The following is a 15613-nucleotide window of genomic DNA, read 5'->3' as shown; positions in this document are numbered from 1 at the left end:
CATATTTTGACTTCCTGAAGGTTGTCATTTTTTGATAGATTTGTAACTTTGGCCAGTTTGGGGATTTTTTCAACTTTAAAGATACAATTTTTGCAAAAGTAAAGTATCGGTAAGTTATTTACAAGAACATAAGTGAATTGAAGATATTTAAAAGGTGTGCGATATCGTAACTGACACAGTATCTCTATCGGTTTATATTTTTGGTAGTTTTACATTACAGTTTACATGTACCTGGTTGGGCTCAGCTCACCGTTTGATGTTTGACCCGATGACCCCTATTTAGTTTACACACGTCAGTATAATACTCAAATTATGTCTACGAAATGCGATTTAATTTTCGTTCATTTTTGGAGGACGTTTTTCTGAAGAAGAAAAAACCCGCATGTTAGCAAAATAATAAATAACAAGTAAACTTCATTCATGTAGATAGGGCCGTTTTAACAAGAACTTGGAATTCCTTCTTTTTCTACTTCCAATAAAGCGCATGACCCAAAGTGAGCATTGATGGGATGTTACTATCTATTTTGCTCATCAAAAATAGCTTTCAAATACTGTCCTTCTATCACCAAATTCCCTTAGAGGAGCTCATTAATATTCATAGATATGCAGTTAAAATCGGATTGAAAGATTTTGTTCAAGATCTGATCTATTATGTTAAATTGATGCTTTTTTAACTAATATATTAAGCTCTGGATAAAATTAGACAAGCGGTCTTCACGAAAACTCAGTGGTCCGCCAGTGATTTTGGGGTTGGGTCATTGAAATTCAAAAAACTGAGAAGTCCAAATGGCTTGTCAATAAGTCAAAGGTCTTAAACTGTTTGTAATTAATTATTCATAACTGAGTTCATGTGATCTTAAAGTTCCACATAATTATGGTAGGGACTTTTTAAAGTTACACATATGGTAGGGACCAACTCAGGGTCGACTTGGGCGAAATAATCACCTTTCATTGGTAACTTTGCCTAAACTTCCTTTGAAAAAAAGGTGAAGTCCCCCTGTATTCTTGGCATGTAAATTTACCCTTAAGGCAATTAAAGGATAATTATCTTATTCAAAAGACGTTTGCACAGCCTCAGTTAACCCCTGTTGTGATAGATAACTAGTGACTGTCTTATTTTTATGGTAACCTTATTAATACTGGTGATGCAACCACATACTGTGCATTGAAAATTACAACCAATGTTTATTACTTTTATAGTGTTGATATTACGTTTAGTTGGTAACTTGTAGTTAGTTAATAACTCTGTCAAATTAATGTTAAAATAATAATAAAAATGTTTGTCTACATAATTTGAATAAAAATCTCTACCTTATGGTTGTAATTGGATCCGCTGAATGTTCATATATACCACAGCCGTAAAAACAGGGCTGTTACAGCACTTTTTGGTACATGGACGGGGTCCCTTTCAAAATGACACAATTATTAAAGTTACACCAAAAATGAACTGATAATATTTAGACTCTCCAACTACTAATCTATAGAAAATTAAAATATTATTAATTTTAAAATACTGTAATGTATTTTTCTTGTTTAACTGTTTGGAATGTAAAGCTATTCACTGAAGTCACGGTGTTAAACCAGGGCTAAAGGACAATTTACTTACTCTTTTACCCCTTAATGCCAGCTTTTGCCTCATTGGCCATTTTAATGATAGAACACTGTATCTGTTTTAGAGGCAGGCCAGAGTTTTGAAATAATACGTATCTGATATTGCCTAGACATCCATGCAGGCATATCAAAGGAGAGACCATTGGTAGCAGAATGATTTAGTTTTTCAAAATTTTTAAGGAGAAACCACCTGACCATGTCTAGCCAGGTCCCAAGACCATTAACTTTGCACAGAGCTAATAAACATGATTAAATCAAATTTTCGATTGTTGATATCTTGATTTATTCTTAATAGAAATGTTTACATTAAGTAGAAAGTTTTTCAACCACAATGAAAATTTTAATTTAAAAATTATTTCTCAAGTTATATTAAGGAGGTTTAGGACACATCCAATCTGTGGTGTACTTTCTTTTAGAATAATAAAATTGACTATAACTTCTTTATAAAATTTTTCTTAATTCATAATTTTTTGTGTCTTAGAGCTAGCCCAATACCTTTAAGCATCAACTTCTAATCTGCAACTCAGCAAGTCATGAGTTTGACACCCAGAACCGCTTTTACTGAATTAAATTTATAAGAGTTGTTAAAATCAATGCATTTTGTTGTCAAATGCTAAAGAATATAATTAGATTTCATAATCGAGATTGTTTATTTTCAATATGATGCAATTTCAGCCATATTGATATTTCAAGATGTGACTTATATATAGTCTGTTCTAAGATTGTGGTTTTGGAGCCAGATAATTTTGTGTTGGACTAGACATTAACATGTTTATTGTTCTTTTTTGATAGATATTACAGGTTACATAATAAGGGAATGAATGTGTCCAACATGGTGATATGTAATTCTGAAAAAGAAAATGTTAATTACTAAAGATTTACAACAACATTGTAATATTGTAGTATGTACTCAATTTGTAGCTGACCAGTTTCAGTTGAATAATTTCTAATCTTGACAAATATAATTCCAAAAGCCCAAGAAAAAGAAAAACTTCAACTGTTAGACTACCATCATCTGCTTCCATTCTTTCCTAACCCCCACCCCCATCCCTGGTAAAAAAAAAATCATTTATTTAGACATTACAAACAAAACTTATATTGCATGCACAAAATGTTTTCATTAATTCATCAAAATGACCTAATTAAGTCTCAGCACTTCTGATACAAAAACAAATTGATGATGAACAGAAAATTCCAAACAATACCCCGTAATATGGTTGAGAAGTTGGAAGCTCACAACTGTCAGAAAAATTAAAGCAAGATTTTAAAATCCATGGAAGGCAGTTCTCTTGAATTTACACAGATTCTGAAATTAGTTTCTCATGTTTGATTTGTAATCTACAGTAATCAGTATTACAAAAGAAATTATTTTTTCAATATTTGATTTTTTTCAGCATATTTTCCATACAAGATGGATTAGATTGAGCAAAAGAAGAGAAGATGTTTGGCCTGCATGGCCTGAGCAAAGTCAAACGTCTCATCCTGGGAATCTGTGTTCTGCTGGTTGTAGACTTGATTTGGGTAGCCTCCTCAGAGCTGACAGAAGTAAATAAATACATGTATATAAAAAGGATTGGTGAAAAAAAAAGGAATTATAAAAACTCTCGCTATATATCTTTCAGTTCATCAACTTTATTTAGATATTCTGTATATAGATAAGATACATACATGTATATTAAAGGGACTTATATAGACACAATTTGAGCTCAAAATTTCAACAACAAAAATTCCATCTTTAATATTTAGAATGGTTAACATGGGTAATGATAAGTCTAATGATATTCAAAGTTTAAAAGTCAAATATTGTGTTATAAGCAAGGTACACAGTTTTGTAAACAAAGCTTGAGCCTTGTTATTGTAAACACATGTGCTCTATTTTTATAAGTTCCAAATAAATGTTGCTTTCTTCTGTTGATGATATTATTTATCAACACATTGAATCAGTTTACTTTGTTTGCCATGAGTCATTTTGTCAAAGAAATGGTAATTTCATGTATTACCGTACATTATTTGTAAACAAAGTAAGACTAGAACTTTGTTTACATAACAATGAATTCTTACCTCTGTGTATCTCTTATAACTAGACTTCTAACATTGAAATTTGGTCAATCATTCAAAATTCAACAAGTAAACCATATTTTATACATACAGGTAAAAATATTATAATGAAATTGATCTAAAATCATGTACAAGTTCCTTTAAAGAGGTGCTTCTTCAAATGTTGAAGTCAGTGCTGCCAATCAGCCATTGATGACATAGTGATGATCTGTTTTAGTATATCTTCAAAGATGCCCACTTTGACAAACCATTTTTTACCACTTACGTCAAGACCAGCATGTTCAGTGTTTACCTCCTGGGATTTCTTATATTTGAGCCATGGAGATCACAATGCAAAAAGTCAGGCACAGTGAGTATGGGGATCAAGTTATCTTCCAATGATGGTGGACTGAACTTCGGATTATGATATTGTACTTTGTTGTGTTGCATTTAAACTTGGCTCATTTTCAATGAAATTGTAGAAAAATACACCTATGACAATCAATAGCAATGACATTGAGGGGGACAGCTCACAGGACGTGCTGGTAAGACAAGTTGTGTACATAGATTTTATATAAAGTCAGTTTACATAAACAAGATCATGAAGAACAGTAACGGAATATGTCTTCTTACAGAGTGAACCCCAGTATGTTCCTGCCAAGTTTGACGATAAAGCCAGCGGAACAGAATCAGATGACTGTAAGTCACATGACTGGTTAGGTTACAGAATCTCCTGACTTCCTTTGTGAATTATTGGAGAATCATTCGTATTCTAGGGATCAATTTTCATTCATTATTACCAATTCAATTAGAAGGTTACATCATGGATAGATAAAAGTCATGATTATCTCGAATGAATTATTATGATGGGGAATCTGAGTACAAGAATAATGAGTATTAGCACCCATAAAGGCTTCCATTTTTATCCTTTTAGAAATACAGTGATTCCAGTTTGATTTTAACTTCAAATTGATGTTTTGTATTACGGTAAATCCTATTACCTCCAATATTATTGTACAGTGTATTAGAGGTAATATACACAAAAGTCACACAAAAATTCAATAACTATTTGGTTTTGAGATAAAGATCATCTGAAATATAGAGATTACAGAATGAACATGAAATATGCCAACTATTATAAGAGTTAAGAAGTATAGAAAACTCAAGATGACAGACCAAATTGATACAGTTCCATTTTTGCAACAACAAAAATCTTAAAATTTTTGGCACAGAAAAATTGCACCGTCTTTGAACTTAACTAATTTCCTAACACATTCTGTATAAATGTTTTCATCAGATAAAAATTCTTTACTAATGTTTCTGTCTCTTAATTGCATGTAAGCTGCATGTCAAGTGAAGGAGTTTGGTTTGTTAACACTCTTCGGGTTTTTTTAAAAAAAGGCAACTTTCAATCTGTATATGAATTCTTGTTTGGTATGGATGTTTAAGAAAGAGCCTGAGGCAAGCAATGAGATAAATTCAGTTGTAGAATGTGCTTACAATAATTCCACAAAATATGTTAGGATCCAAAACTAACAAGTTTTGTTTGTTTCACATTGCATGATTTTTTGCATTTTCAGAACTTAAGCTATTTGGTTGGCCATTAATTTTACCATAGAGCTGCAGCTAGGCTAATAGATAACGTTTTTGTGTTTGGTTTAATTATAGCTACTTCTTTAAGTCGATCCGTCAGATTCAGCAAAGTCAATGAAGTTCGTCAGCTTTCTGGTAAGTCTGAGCTATTAACACTTCTAATTTTTGCAATTTTTCAGAATTTGCAATTCATACTTTTTTCAAAATTTGCAATTTTTACATTTTTCAAAATTTACAATTCTTATTTCTTTGATGGCCTTTATTTTTTATTTTGTAGAGGCGTATGCAGAGGAAGCACTTATTGCAAGACTGTCATACTCAGCATCTCTGCGAGCAGAAGAATCTCGATTACGAGCCATGTCTAAGCTGACCGTCAAACAAGTGGCTAAGCTGGCTCTACTGTTCTGTTTGTTGGTAAGATTTTCTGCCTTGTGTGCTTTTGGTGTTTGTCATTGCCTTTAATATCATGGAGAAATTCTTAATAAAATTTGAAATCTTTTTTCATGAATTGCAACTTAAAAATCTTTATCAATTACCGTACTGTAACAGTTATATATTTGTTTGGGATTAAATTTTAACAAGCATTCAGAGAGTATTGCATAAGCAATACACGTCCCCTACCGGTTTGTAGAAATTTGTGAAAACAATGCACTGTTATGCAGCATATCATTTCTTACCGTCTCAACAGACCAACCCGATAACGAACCTGATTGTAATAATACAAAAAACCCTGTCGATAACATTTACAACACAATGCTTGACACTATTTTACAGAACTTATTTGTTTGTTAGAAACAATAAAAGGAATGGTCCAAGAAATGCACGATATTATTAATGACAACATATTTTCCTCGTTTATTTGATACACACCGAGCCCAATAACGAACCCGGACATTAAAAAATTGGAATATAAAAAATTAATTTTCTCGAAAATGTCAACCAGATGCTACAAAAGTGTAAACTTGATCTGTAGTTTGACATTTTGAAGCTGTTCAGCAAATTTCATATTATTCCTCAAATGCATAAAGAAAAAAGTCTGGAAAACTGAAGTGGGACAGACAGACGGACAGACAGACGGACAGATGGACAGACAGACAGATGGACTGACCGACGCAGAGGAAAGCTATAGTCCCCTCTGGTGAAAACCAGTAGGGGACTAATAACATTGTTTATTATGATGTCATATTCTAATGAAATTTTTTTTATGTTTATATCAAATATCCTCTTGTTTTTAATTGTAATTGAATCTTTATCTAAATTTTAGAAGAAAAGATTTTTTTATATAAAATTTTCTGCTTCTTCTGAAGTTTTCAAACAGAATATAACTCTATCCAATACCATATATTACTTTTGCATCAATTTAAAATTCATATAGGTCTACATGAGATTTTTTAGTCTCAGTCCCAATAATTGTTGTTTTTCACTTTATATTTTAATCCCTTTGACACTATCTAAACTTGTTGCCATTTAAAGTTGACTTCATTATAATCTGCTTGCAGTGGTTTGTGGGAAATTTTTCCTACCAGGAGGCTCTGAAGGACACAGAGGCGGGCATTGTGAATGTTTTATCCTCGACGTCAGGGCTGTTCACCCTCATCTGTGCAGCGATCTATCCCAGCTCCAGTGCTGATAGATTCACTCTCTCCAAACTCTCTGCAGTTCTACTCAGGTAAAATTCTTACTTAACCTGGTTATCTGGAAGTATCTAACAGTAATTTACTGTGGTTTCATTAATATTCAAGGGCATCAATTTTCAAGGATAAAATGAAAATCACAGTTTCAAGGATATGTGAATTCGTGGCCAATGATCCCATCAATACAAAATGTTAATAGAAATTGCACTTCAATGAACATTTACTTTCGTGGATCAACTTATAAACAAAATCCACGAAAATTGGTATTCAACGAATATTGATGAAATTACTATAGTCAGTTTATTAGAGTCAAAATTTACCTTTGTATTGAAACTTTCCCCTCATCAGCATATACCGGTACAATTTATATATAAAAGTTAAACAAAATATTCAATCCTACTTGTTTCTGTGAGAAAATAAACTGAATGAACATGTTTGGTGATTGCTGTAAGTCTATATATGGTTATTTTTTTAGTTTTGGTGGCATTGTGATGGTCAGTCTGGCTGACCTTCGATTTGAGGACCAGATTCCCGTGGGGGCCCTGTGGGCACTGTGTGGCTCCATGCTATACGCCCTGTACCTGGTGTCACTCAGGCGGCGGGTTGATCATGAGGACAAACTGGACATCACCATGTTCTTTGGTAATGTACTGTCTGGTAAATGCTGAAATACGTTTGCCAGAATTATTGTTGGATATCGCCTCACAATTTTAAATTTTTACCATGAGTCTCTATCTTACGTAAAAATAAAAAAAAGAATCAATATCAATTAGAGACAAAGAAAAAGTAATTGATAGGAAGAAATCGCTTTGTGATGAGAATCACGAGATGTGATTTTTAACCCAGTCTGTTATGGTTGCTCTTTTTTAAAGGCTAACATAACACAAATCATTAGATACAGTTCAATTCCTTTATTAAACATCTCTGAGCTTATCATCTAGTTATGAACATTACTTTCCTTTGTTGGTTGCTTTAGGATTGTTGTATAAGATGTGTGATCCTCTATTACAGGGTTTGTCGGGCTACTGTGTGTTCTCTTGCTGTGGCCGGGTTTCTTTGTTCTACATTTCAGCGGGTCTGAAGTGTTCGTCATGCCCGATTCTCGCCAGTGGCTGTTCATTGCAATTAACGGTTTAGTTGGAACTGTGTTGTCGGAAGTCTTATGGCTCTGGTAAATTTATCTTTATAATTGGCTGAGAAGGCACTTGCTAATGAAATCAATTGCTCATAATGTAAAAACCAATGATTTTAATATGAGTACTGTATACAAATGTTTGTTGTAGGGGGTGTTTTCTGACTTCATCTTTAATTGCCACACTTGCTCTAAGTCTGACCATTCCCCTCACTATGATGGCTGATGTTTTATGGAAAGGGGTATGGCTTTCTTAGCATCATAGCATTCAACCTATCTTTGAAATTACTGTATACAGGGTTATTTTCACCCAAGTTTTTTTTTTTTTCACCATTCTACTTTTGCAAATGGTTTTGTCCAATCATGAAATCGCCCAGACAAAGTTGTGTTAAAAGGGAGATAAATCCAGACATTTGAATTTGCCCAGATTTAACTTCGACATTGAAGGTGAACATTTTCCTGTATACAGAAGTTAAATATGTAAATTTTCTTTCAGTATGAATAAAAATTATTTATAAAGAGTAAATGTAGTTTTCTATTGAGACACGAATTGATCAAATGTAAATATGATTATCTGTTGTGACAAGATTGAAGATAAGTCTATTGGCGAATGCGATTCTACTTTTATTTATGCTTCCTGTGCTGATTAAGATAACAATAGGTATTGGTTCAATTTAGGTGAACTATAACTGGTTGTTTTACGTGGGCTCGATTCCTGTGTTTATCGCATTCTTCGCGGTAAGTCTGCTGACTCACTACGAGACGTGGGATCCTGTTCTGTTGTGCTTCAAAAAAATTCTTCATTGTTTCTGTCGAAGGCGTTTATTACCAAGGTAAGTGATAGATATTTAATTAACAGGACTAAAGATAATTAATGAGGCTTACAATACACAGGATATTATTATAGTGTTCTTATTTAATATTAAATGCAGTTTGAAGACATTGGCAACTTGCCTGGCTTGGGTGCAGATTTTTTTTTTCAATTTCAGTCCATTTCTGTACATATAAAGATATTCCCTTGTTGTTATTGACAAAAAAAGATAAATGAATATCAGGTTTTAATTTTGATTTGGAAGGAAATTTCGTCTTCAATACTCTAAACACACTTTAAGACGTTCTTTTTCCCAATTTTTTTGTTGATGTCTGTATCCACAGAAAAAATATAAATTTCATTTCTTAAAGGGTACCTGCAGTGCTGGTCAATTTTTGAAATTAGGAAGATTTATGTGTAAAAACATCATCCTTGTTTTTGATATTATGGAGGTTTATGTGTAAAAGAATCATCCTTAAAATTTTACTGCGATCGCATAAGTAGTTTTCAATATATTTGGGGAAAACCAGATTTCACACCTGAACAACGGTTCCGATTTGGCGCAAGATGAACTTTGACGCCATGGGGTCAACACTGCTATATGAGATACAAGAATATTGTATGAAAACTGTTCGTTTTCTTGCATTGTATTGCACCTGTATATCAGACTCGTGTACCATTTGTATACAGACCCACGTATCTGGAGCAGTAGCTTCGTTAGTTTACCTGTTTCATTGTCTCGGATCATTCATTTGAGAAAGAATGTTATGTAATCAAAAAATGAATAATGAACATAAATCTGCCCATGCAAATGTTTAAAAATATCGTAATCATCGATAAAAAGGCAACAAGAATAGCAAATTTTAAAATTCTTTAAAAAGAAATCTGACTGTAACTTAATAATTTCCGGTACGGATACAAATTTCTAAATCTACAATACTTAAAATAACTAGAGATGTCAAAACATCAGACCTATATCAATCATTTGGGCTGTAAAATTGAGTTTATTTTGTATAGCTTTAAAAGGAAATTTCCCTCCTGTTGAATTTGTGAAGTCACTTCTGCTGGTCTTGTTTTCGCCTAATTCTATTTTCTCTTGATTAGATTTCTCAAAGCAGGTAAAAATAGCCACTTTGAAGTGGAGTAACTCTGTTATTTTTGCATTGATTTTGATGCGGTTTTTTTGCATTAAATTCTGGTAAATATATTTTATGACATAAGTTTCACATCGGCTGGGCTGCAGGTACCTTGAAGTAATTTTTCAGAAAAATGTTTGTAAACTTAAGATTTAATGCCGATGAAAATTGGACTTGTAACTATTAGAGGAGACAAGTCTCATTGACAAGCTTTGTGAAATATTTTGTGTGATTATATACAGTTGTGACAAAGACTATGGTATGGTTGCTTCAAACATAAGACAGTCTGGGTAATATATTCAAAGTGCTTAGATAAATGTATAGTGAATGTCTCTGAACAAGTGTTTGTTCTGGATCAGCAGGGTGGAGTGGAACATTATACATGTACATGTATTAAAATAGACCAGACAGTGTAGACATTAATGTAAAAACAGCTGGCATGTTGAAACTATAATGTAGACTCACTGTAATGTATTTAAGATTGGAGTGGTAAGAATTAAGGGTAATATTGCATAAGCTTTCCTATCTGTAAAATCATGAGTTTAAAATTGATGTTGATTGTGTTCCTTTCTTGTGTTTAAAGGCAAACTGTGTCATGAGATAGGCCTCACCAGGCCATTTTTATTTGGTCCATCCTTTTGAGTTTAAGGTTAAGGGTTGTTACAGCACTCCTTTTGTATAAAGACTGTGACTGGGAAAATCTTATACTTTTTGGTAATAAAATTGGGAAAACTACTGTATGTAAATACTTGTATCATCAAAGAAAATATATCATATGATGATATCACTTATTCACTTCTTAAATGTACATGTTAAGGATATTCAAACATCTGTTTTCTTTATCATATTCTAGTTCATTGAGTTGTGAAAATATTATCTGTTTTATGCATTTTAGAATTATTATTCTGAAATAACAAAAATCTTTTTTGGGGGGGGGGGGGGGGGGTAGTGTGGTGGTCAGTTGGAATGGTTTCAGTTTTGTGGTAAAATTTAAGAAGAGTGATGACCCTGCAGGTTAATGAAATTGAAATATATATATCTAAAAGAACTACATGTTCTTATTTAAGGTGGTGGATGTAAGATATTGATCTGTAGATACCTAGGAGGGCATAGTAACCATTGTGTTCAAATGGGTAAATGATCAAAAGTACATTTATCTCCAACCTCTAAAAATTTATTTAGGATCAAATTTGCTAATGAAAGACACTGATTTCATAAATCAAAAGCACCTAGTACATTGATCGAATTATAAAAAAAACTCAAATCATACACAGCACCTTAATTTTTGATTAAATACATTGACAGTCACTCTTTTTCAAGAGGCTGAAATTTATTTGCATTACATTCCTTGACTTCATTTGTTTAACATTTATTGAGTTCATTTGCAAATCCAAGCTCTTTTTTACTCATTCAATTGTAAAACATAGGTTAGTCTAAAATTTGAGTTAGATCAATCCAGGACTTTGATTTTATGAGTGATACCCTAGTACCTAGATGGCGAATTTGCATCAACCCAATACCTTGGTTATATCATTCAATATCTTGATTTTACAGAACAGGAGCACATTATGTGTTTAATAGGTATAATCTTTGTGTTTTATTAACAGCTGTTGATTCATTAATAGCTGGTACCTGTAGCTTCACTGATTAATATTGCTCTTGCAAATCTGTTCTGTCAGATCAGCTTCTAGAATAAAACACTGCATAAAACAGGACTTATTTTGAATTGTTGTTACTTCAGAGTTTTTTTTTTAATTGTGTCATGTCACAGAGTTGAATTGTTTTTTTGTTTTCTAATTTTATGAAATGATCATTAAAGTACTGTAACTACTTTATTTTTTTTTTAACAATATGACAGTTTTTCTCATCCTGGATTATCAAAATATAAGTAGTTAATTTTAACTTTAAGACAATGTTTGATTAAAAATATGATTTCTATACGGTATATTGTGAACTGTGATGTACTAAATTGTACTAAGTGTTGTTTCTTATTTCAGAGTACGAGAAATGGACAGGGAACAGACAGAGAGTTTGATAGAAAGCAGTTCATAACTCTTTCTTAGCTCCCCACTCTGTGATTCAAAGTTAGCTGTCTTTTTTTTTTTAATTATTCTGATTTTGTTTAGGCTGAGTAATCTGTTATTAGTTTTATTTTGTTCAATTATTTTGTAATTTGCTGTTATGTCTTCAAAGGAAATTAACATTTATTCAGAAAACACCTCAGTGATCATTTGATTATATAATAATCATTTATATTGTTTTGTTTTAGGAACATTATCTAATGTAATATTATTGTAGCTATTTATTTAGGAGATTATAATGTTTGGGGGGAGGTGAAGTTCTGCATATGTACCGGTACTTGTATATCACATACCGTATATCTGGTTATTTTCGTGTGTCTCAAAATTTGGGGAAATGTGAAAAATGTGTAGCATTTTTAATTATGTCAGTCATTTTTTGCCATTTAAAAAGTTTCTTATTGAAAATGATACAGAATATAATTTCTGCGCACTCAATAATTTGTGATTTAAAAGAGATCGCGAATAAAGTGAAAATTAGGTCATCATGAAAATTACCTGACTTACGGTACTTCTACTGGTTTGCAGATTTTTAAGACCTGAAATGAAGTCATTATTATCAACATCTGAAGCAGGTGTGTTTTATGGTGTATATCTAACATACCTTTATTTACTTTCTTGTATGCTTAATATATTGATTGAAAGAAGTCTTTTTTTTAATTGATTGGAAGGGGAGCAAGAGGAAGAGAACATTCAGTGGGGGTTTTATGGTAAACATGTGACAGAAGTTGATTGTGTGGTTTTTTGTTTGAGTGTGTATTATATTAGGAAATCTCTAATGTAAGAGACGCTCATATTCATTGTAAAGATATCATTTGAAATTGTGTGAAATTATTATATCAGGGATATTTTTGCTGGGACAAAACCCTAGACTTGTAAAAGCATTCCACTTTCATTGCTTCTTCAAAAGATGTCAGTACTTTTTTTATGAACATTGAGTTTTTTGGATGGACTTTTCAACATTTTTTTTAAAATTGTATTCAACAAAAAATGATAAAACCAAAGTAATGTCAACTTGTTATAAAAATTGAAAATTTCTAATCCTTTTAAACCTCTAAAGGACAAAATATTAACATTGATTCACAATATCTGTGAATTCATTTTATCAGTGGAAATATGTTTAGGAGGAGGGGGGGGGGGGGGGGGTAATGCTTAACTTTCATTTTTTTTTTACATGTCATATTGAATTTTTCAAAAGTTTATGTTTTAATCACTGTTTGTTGTTAAGATTTTGGTGATTTTGAGAAAAAAGGGAGGGATGGAACTGTAGCTCGTAACCTTTTAATAAATTTGATTTCTGACAATATAAGCTTTATATCATTAAATGGTACACCAATTTAGTCTATATTATAAACTGCTTCAAAAAAGAGAGTGTTTCAAACATAATTCATTCTATTGTTTTTATCCTTATTTTTGAGTGCATATAGAATGTAAAGTAACCTTTATTGATAACCATGATTTGTTCTCATTATCACTTATCCTGTAAATTAGGTATTTTACATGTCAATTTAAGTCTTTTAAAAAGGAAGGGATTATGAGTCATAGTGAGAAGTTTTAATATTGGAAATATTAGGTCACACAGTGTTAATTCAAAATGTCAGGATTGATGTCATAACCAGCCGTAAGTTCCTTATTGAACTTTGATTAAATATTGTCTAAAGGTTTCTGTTTGGTTTTATGATATGCATGAACCACAATTAAGTACTCCAGTCCTCCTTCTAGTGTCACTCTTGTCATCAAACAGTGAGTTGAATGAAAACAAACAGAAGGAATGAATTTTAGTTTGTACCAATCCTTTTAACAAATTGAAGCAATAAAGTGCAATACACGTACCAATCTGTAAATACAACAGCAAGATAAAGAAATTAATATATGTGTTTTTATTTTTTATGTAGAGAAACAAGTGGGAATAGTATGAAGTCAGTAGTTGACTTCTTTAATGTGATGTGTCTATATTGAAAGAATGTTTTATTTCTCTCCTGGAGATTTATTGTTCTTGATTCTTTATGTATTACATTAAAAAAGAGACTGAAAGTAATTGGTTTCATTGTCATTATATTTAGATTTATGATTTTTCCTGCAATGTAGTCAACGACTACAGACTCACAACATAGTCAGAGAGACTACCAAGAAGTCCACCTTTTGGACATGAAATGTAGTCAAAAAGACTACCTAAATAAAGAAGTCCATTTTATGGACGTGCAATGTAGTCAAATAGACTTCCACAAAAGTCCATGTTATAATTATGGACATGCAATGTAGTCAAATAGACTCCCGAAGAAATCCATGTTATGGACGTACAGTGTAGTCAAATAGACTCCCAAAGAAGTCCATTTTATGGACATGCAATGTAGTCAAATAGACTTCCACAAAAGTCCATGTTATGGACGTGCAATGTAATCAAATAGACTTCCACAAAAGTCCATGTTATGGACATGCAATGTAATCATAAAGACTTCCAAAGAAGTCAAAGATATGGACGTGCAATGTAGTCAAATAGACTTCCACAAAAGTCCATGTTATGGACCTACAATATAATCAAATAGACTTTAAAGAAGTCCATGTTATGGAAGTGCAATGTACTCAAATAGACTTCCACAAAAGTCCATCTTATGGACATGCAATGGAATCAAATAGACTTCCAAAGAGGTCCATGTTTTGGACCTGCAATTTAATCATAAAAACTTCCAAAGAAGTCCATGTTATGGATGTGCAATGTAATCAAATAGACTTCCACAAAAGTCCATGTTATGGACATGCAATTTAGTCAAATAGACTTCCACAAAAGTCCATGTTATGGACGTGCAATGTAGTCAAATAGACTCCAAAAGATGTCCGTTTTATAGACGTGCAATGTTGTTAAATAAACTCCCAAAGAAGTCCATGTTATGGACGTGCAATGAAATCAAATAGACTCCTAAAGAAGTCCATTTTAAGGACGTGCAATGTAATCAAATACTCTTCCTCAAAAGTCCATGTTATGGACGTGCAATAAAGTCATATAGACTTCCAAAGAAGTCCACGTTATGGACTTGCAATATGCTAGTACATTTGTATATATAGTCAAAGACGTCAATGTTACGGACAAGTAGTCAGACGTCCAATTACAGACTTAAAATTTCAGTAATATCCAAAGAGGGTATACTAGGTAATGGTTTTCCTATCTGTCAGCTAGTCTGGCAGGTTAAAAGTTACATGACCCCCTCTACATAGGCGTCGGAACTTTGGAGGGGAGGAGGGCTTTTTTTCTTGCTTGTCAAGATTTATAAGTCTAGCCCCCCCCCCCTTTCAATTTGCTTCCGACGCCACTTCTCTAAAAAGAAAATGTAAGGCATTGAAATTCTTAAAAAGGACACTATTTGGAGGGTTTGATTCGCATACACCAGTTTTAACCAACATACTTTAAGCATTGAAAATATTTAAGGATTGCAATATTGTTTTGCATGATTTTTTTAAATTATCAAATTTGTTCATATTTAAATTTCAGTACTTAGTATCGTATCCGTCTTTATATAGGCATTTTACACGCCTTATTCGCCTATCTTGTTGGGTTTTTATTTTTCTTACGCGGCTCATTGATG

The 15613-nt window shown here is 32.4% G+C and overlaps 1 protein-coding gene across 2 annotated transcripts; it reads left to right on the top strand.

The window, feature by feature from the left end:
- On the top strand, window positions 1-14070 carry LOC128155418 (solute carrier family 35 member F5-like). Of its 2 annotated transcripts, XM_052817114.1 has the most exons (14): window positions 1-109; window positions 3006-3156; window positions 3887-4018; window positions 4131-4193; window positions 4284-4347; window positions 5317-5376; window positions 5519-5655; window positions 6741-6910; window positions 7351-7517; window positions 7887-8046; window positions 8159-8249; window positions 8686-8840; window positions 11509-11535; window positions 11952-14070. In XM_052817114.1, exons 2-14 carry the CDS (start codon window positions 3052-3054, stop codon window positions 12004-12006), a joined length of 1386 nt encoding a protein of 461 aa, XP_052673074.1. In that variant the 5' UTR covers window positions 1-109; window positions 3006-3051; the 3' UTR covers window positions 12007-14070. The 2 variants fall into 2 exon arrangements, with proteins under 2 accessions (XP_052673074.1, XP_052673075.1); XM_052817115.1 differs by lacking the exon at window positions 11509-11535.
- The last annotated feature ends 1543 nt before the right edge of the window (window positions 14071-15613 follow it).

This window comes from Crassostrea angulata, chromosome 7 (genome assembly GCF_025612915.1).
Source record: "Crassostrea angulata isolate pt1a10 chromosome 7, ASM2561291v2, whole genome shotgun sequence".
In the NCBI taxonomy this organism is placed as follows: Eukaryota; Metazoa; Mollusca; class Bivalvia; order Ostreida; family Ostreidae; genus Magallana; species Magallana angulata.
This window is presented reverse-complemented; position numbering and strand designations above follow the sequence as displayed.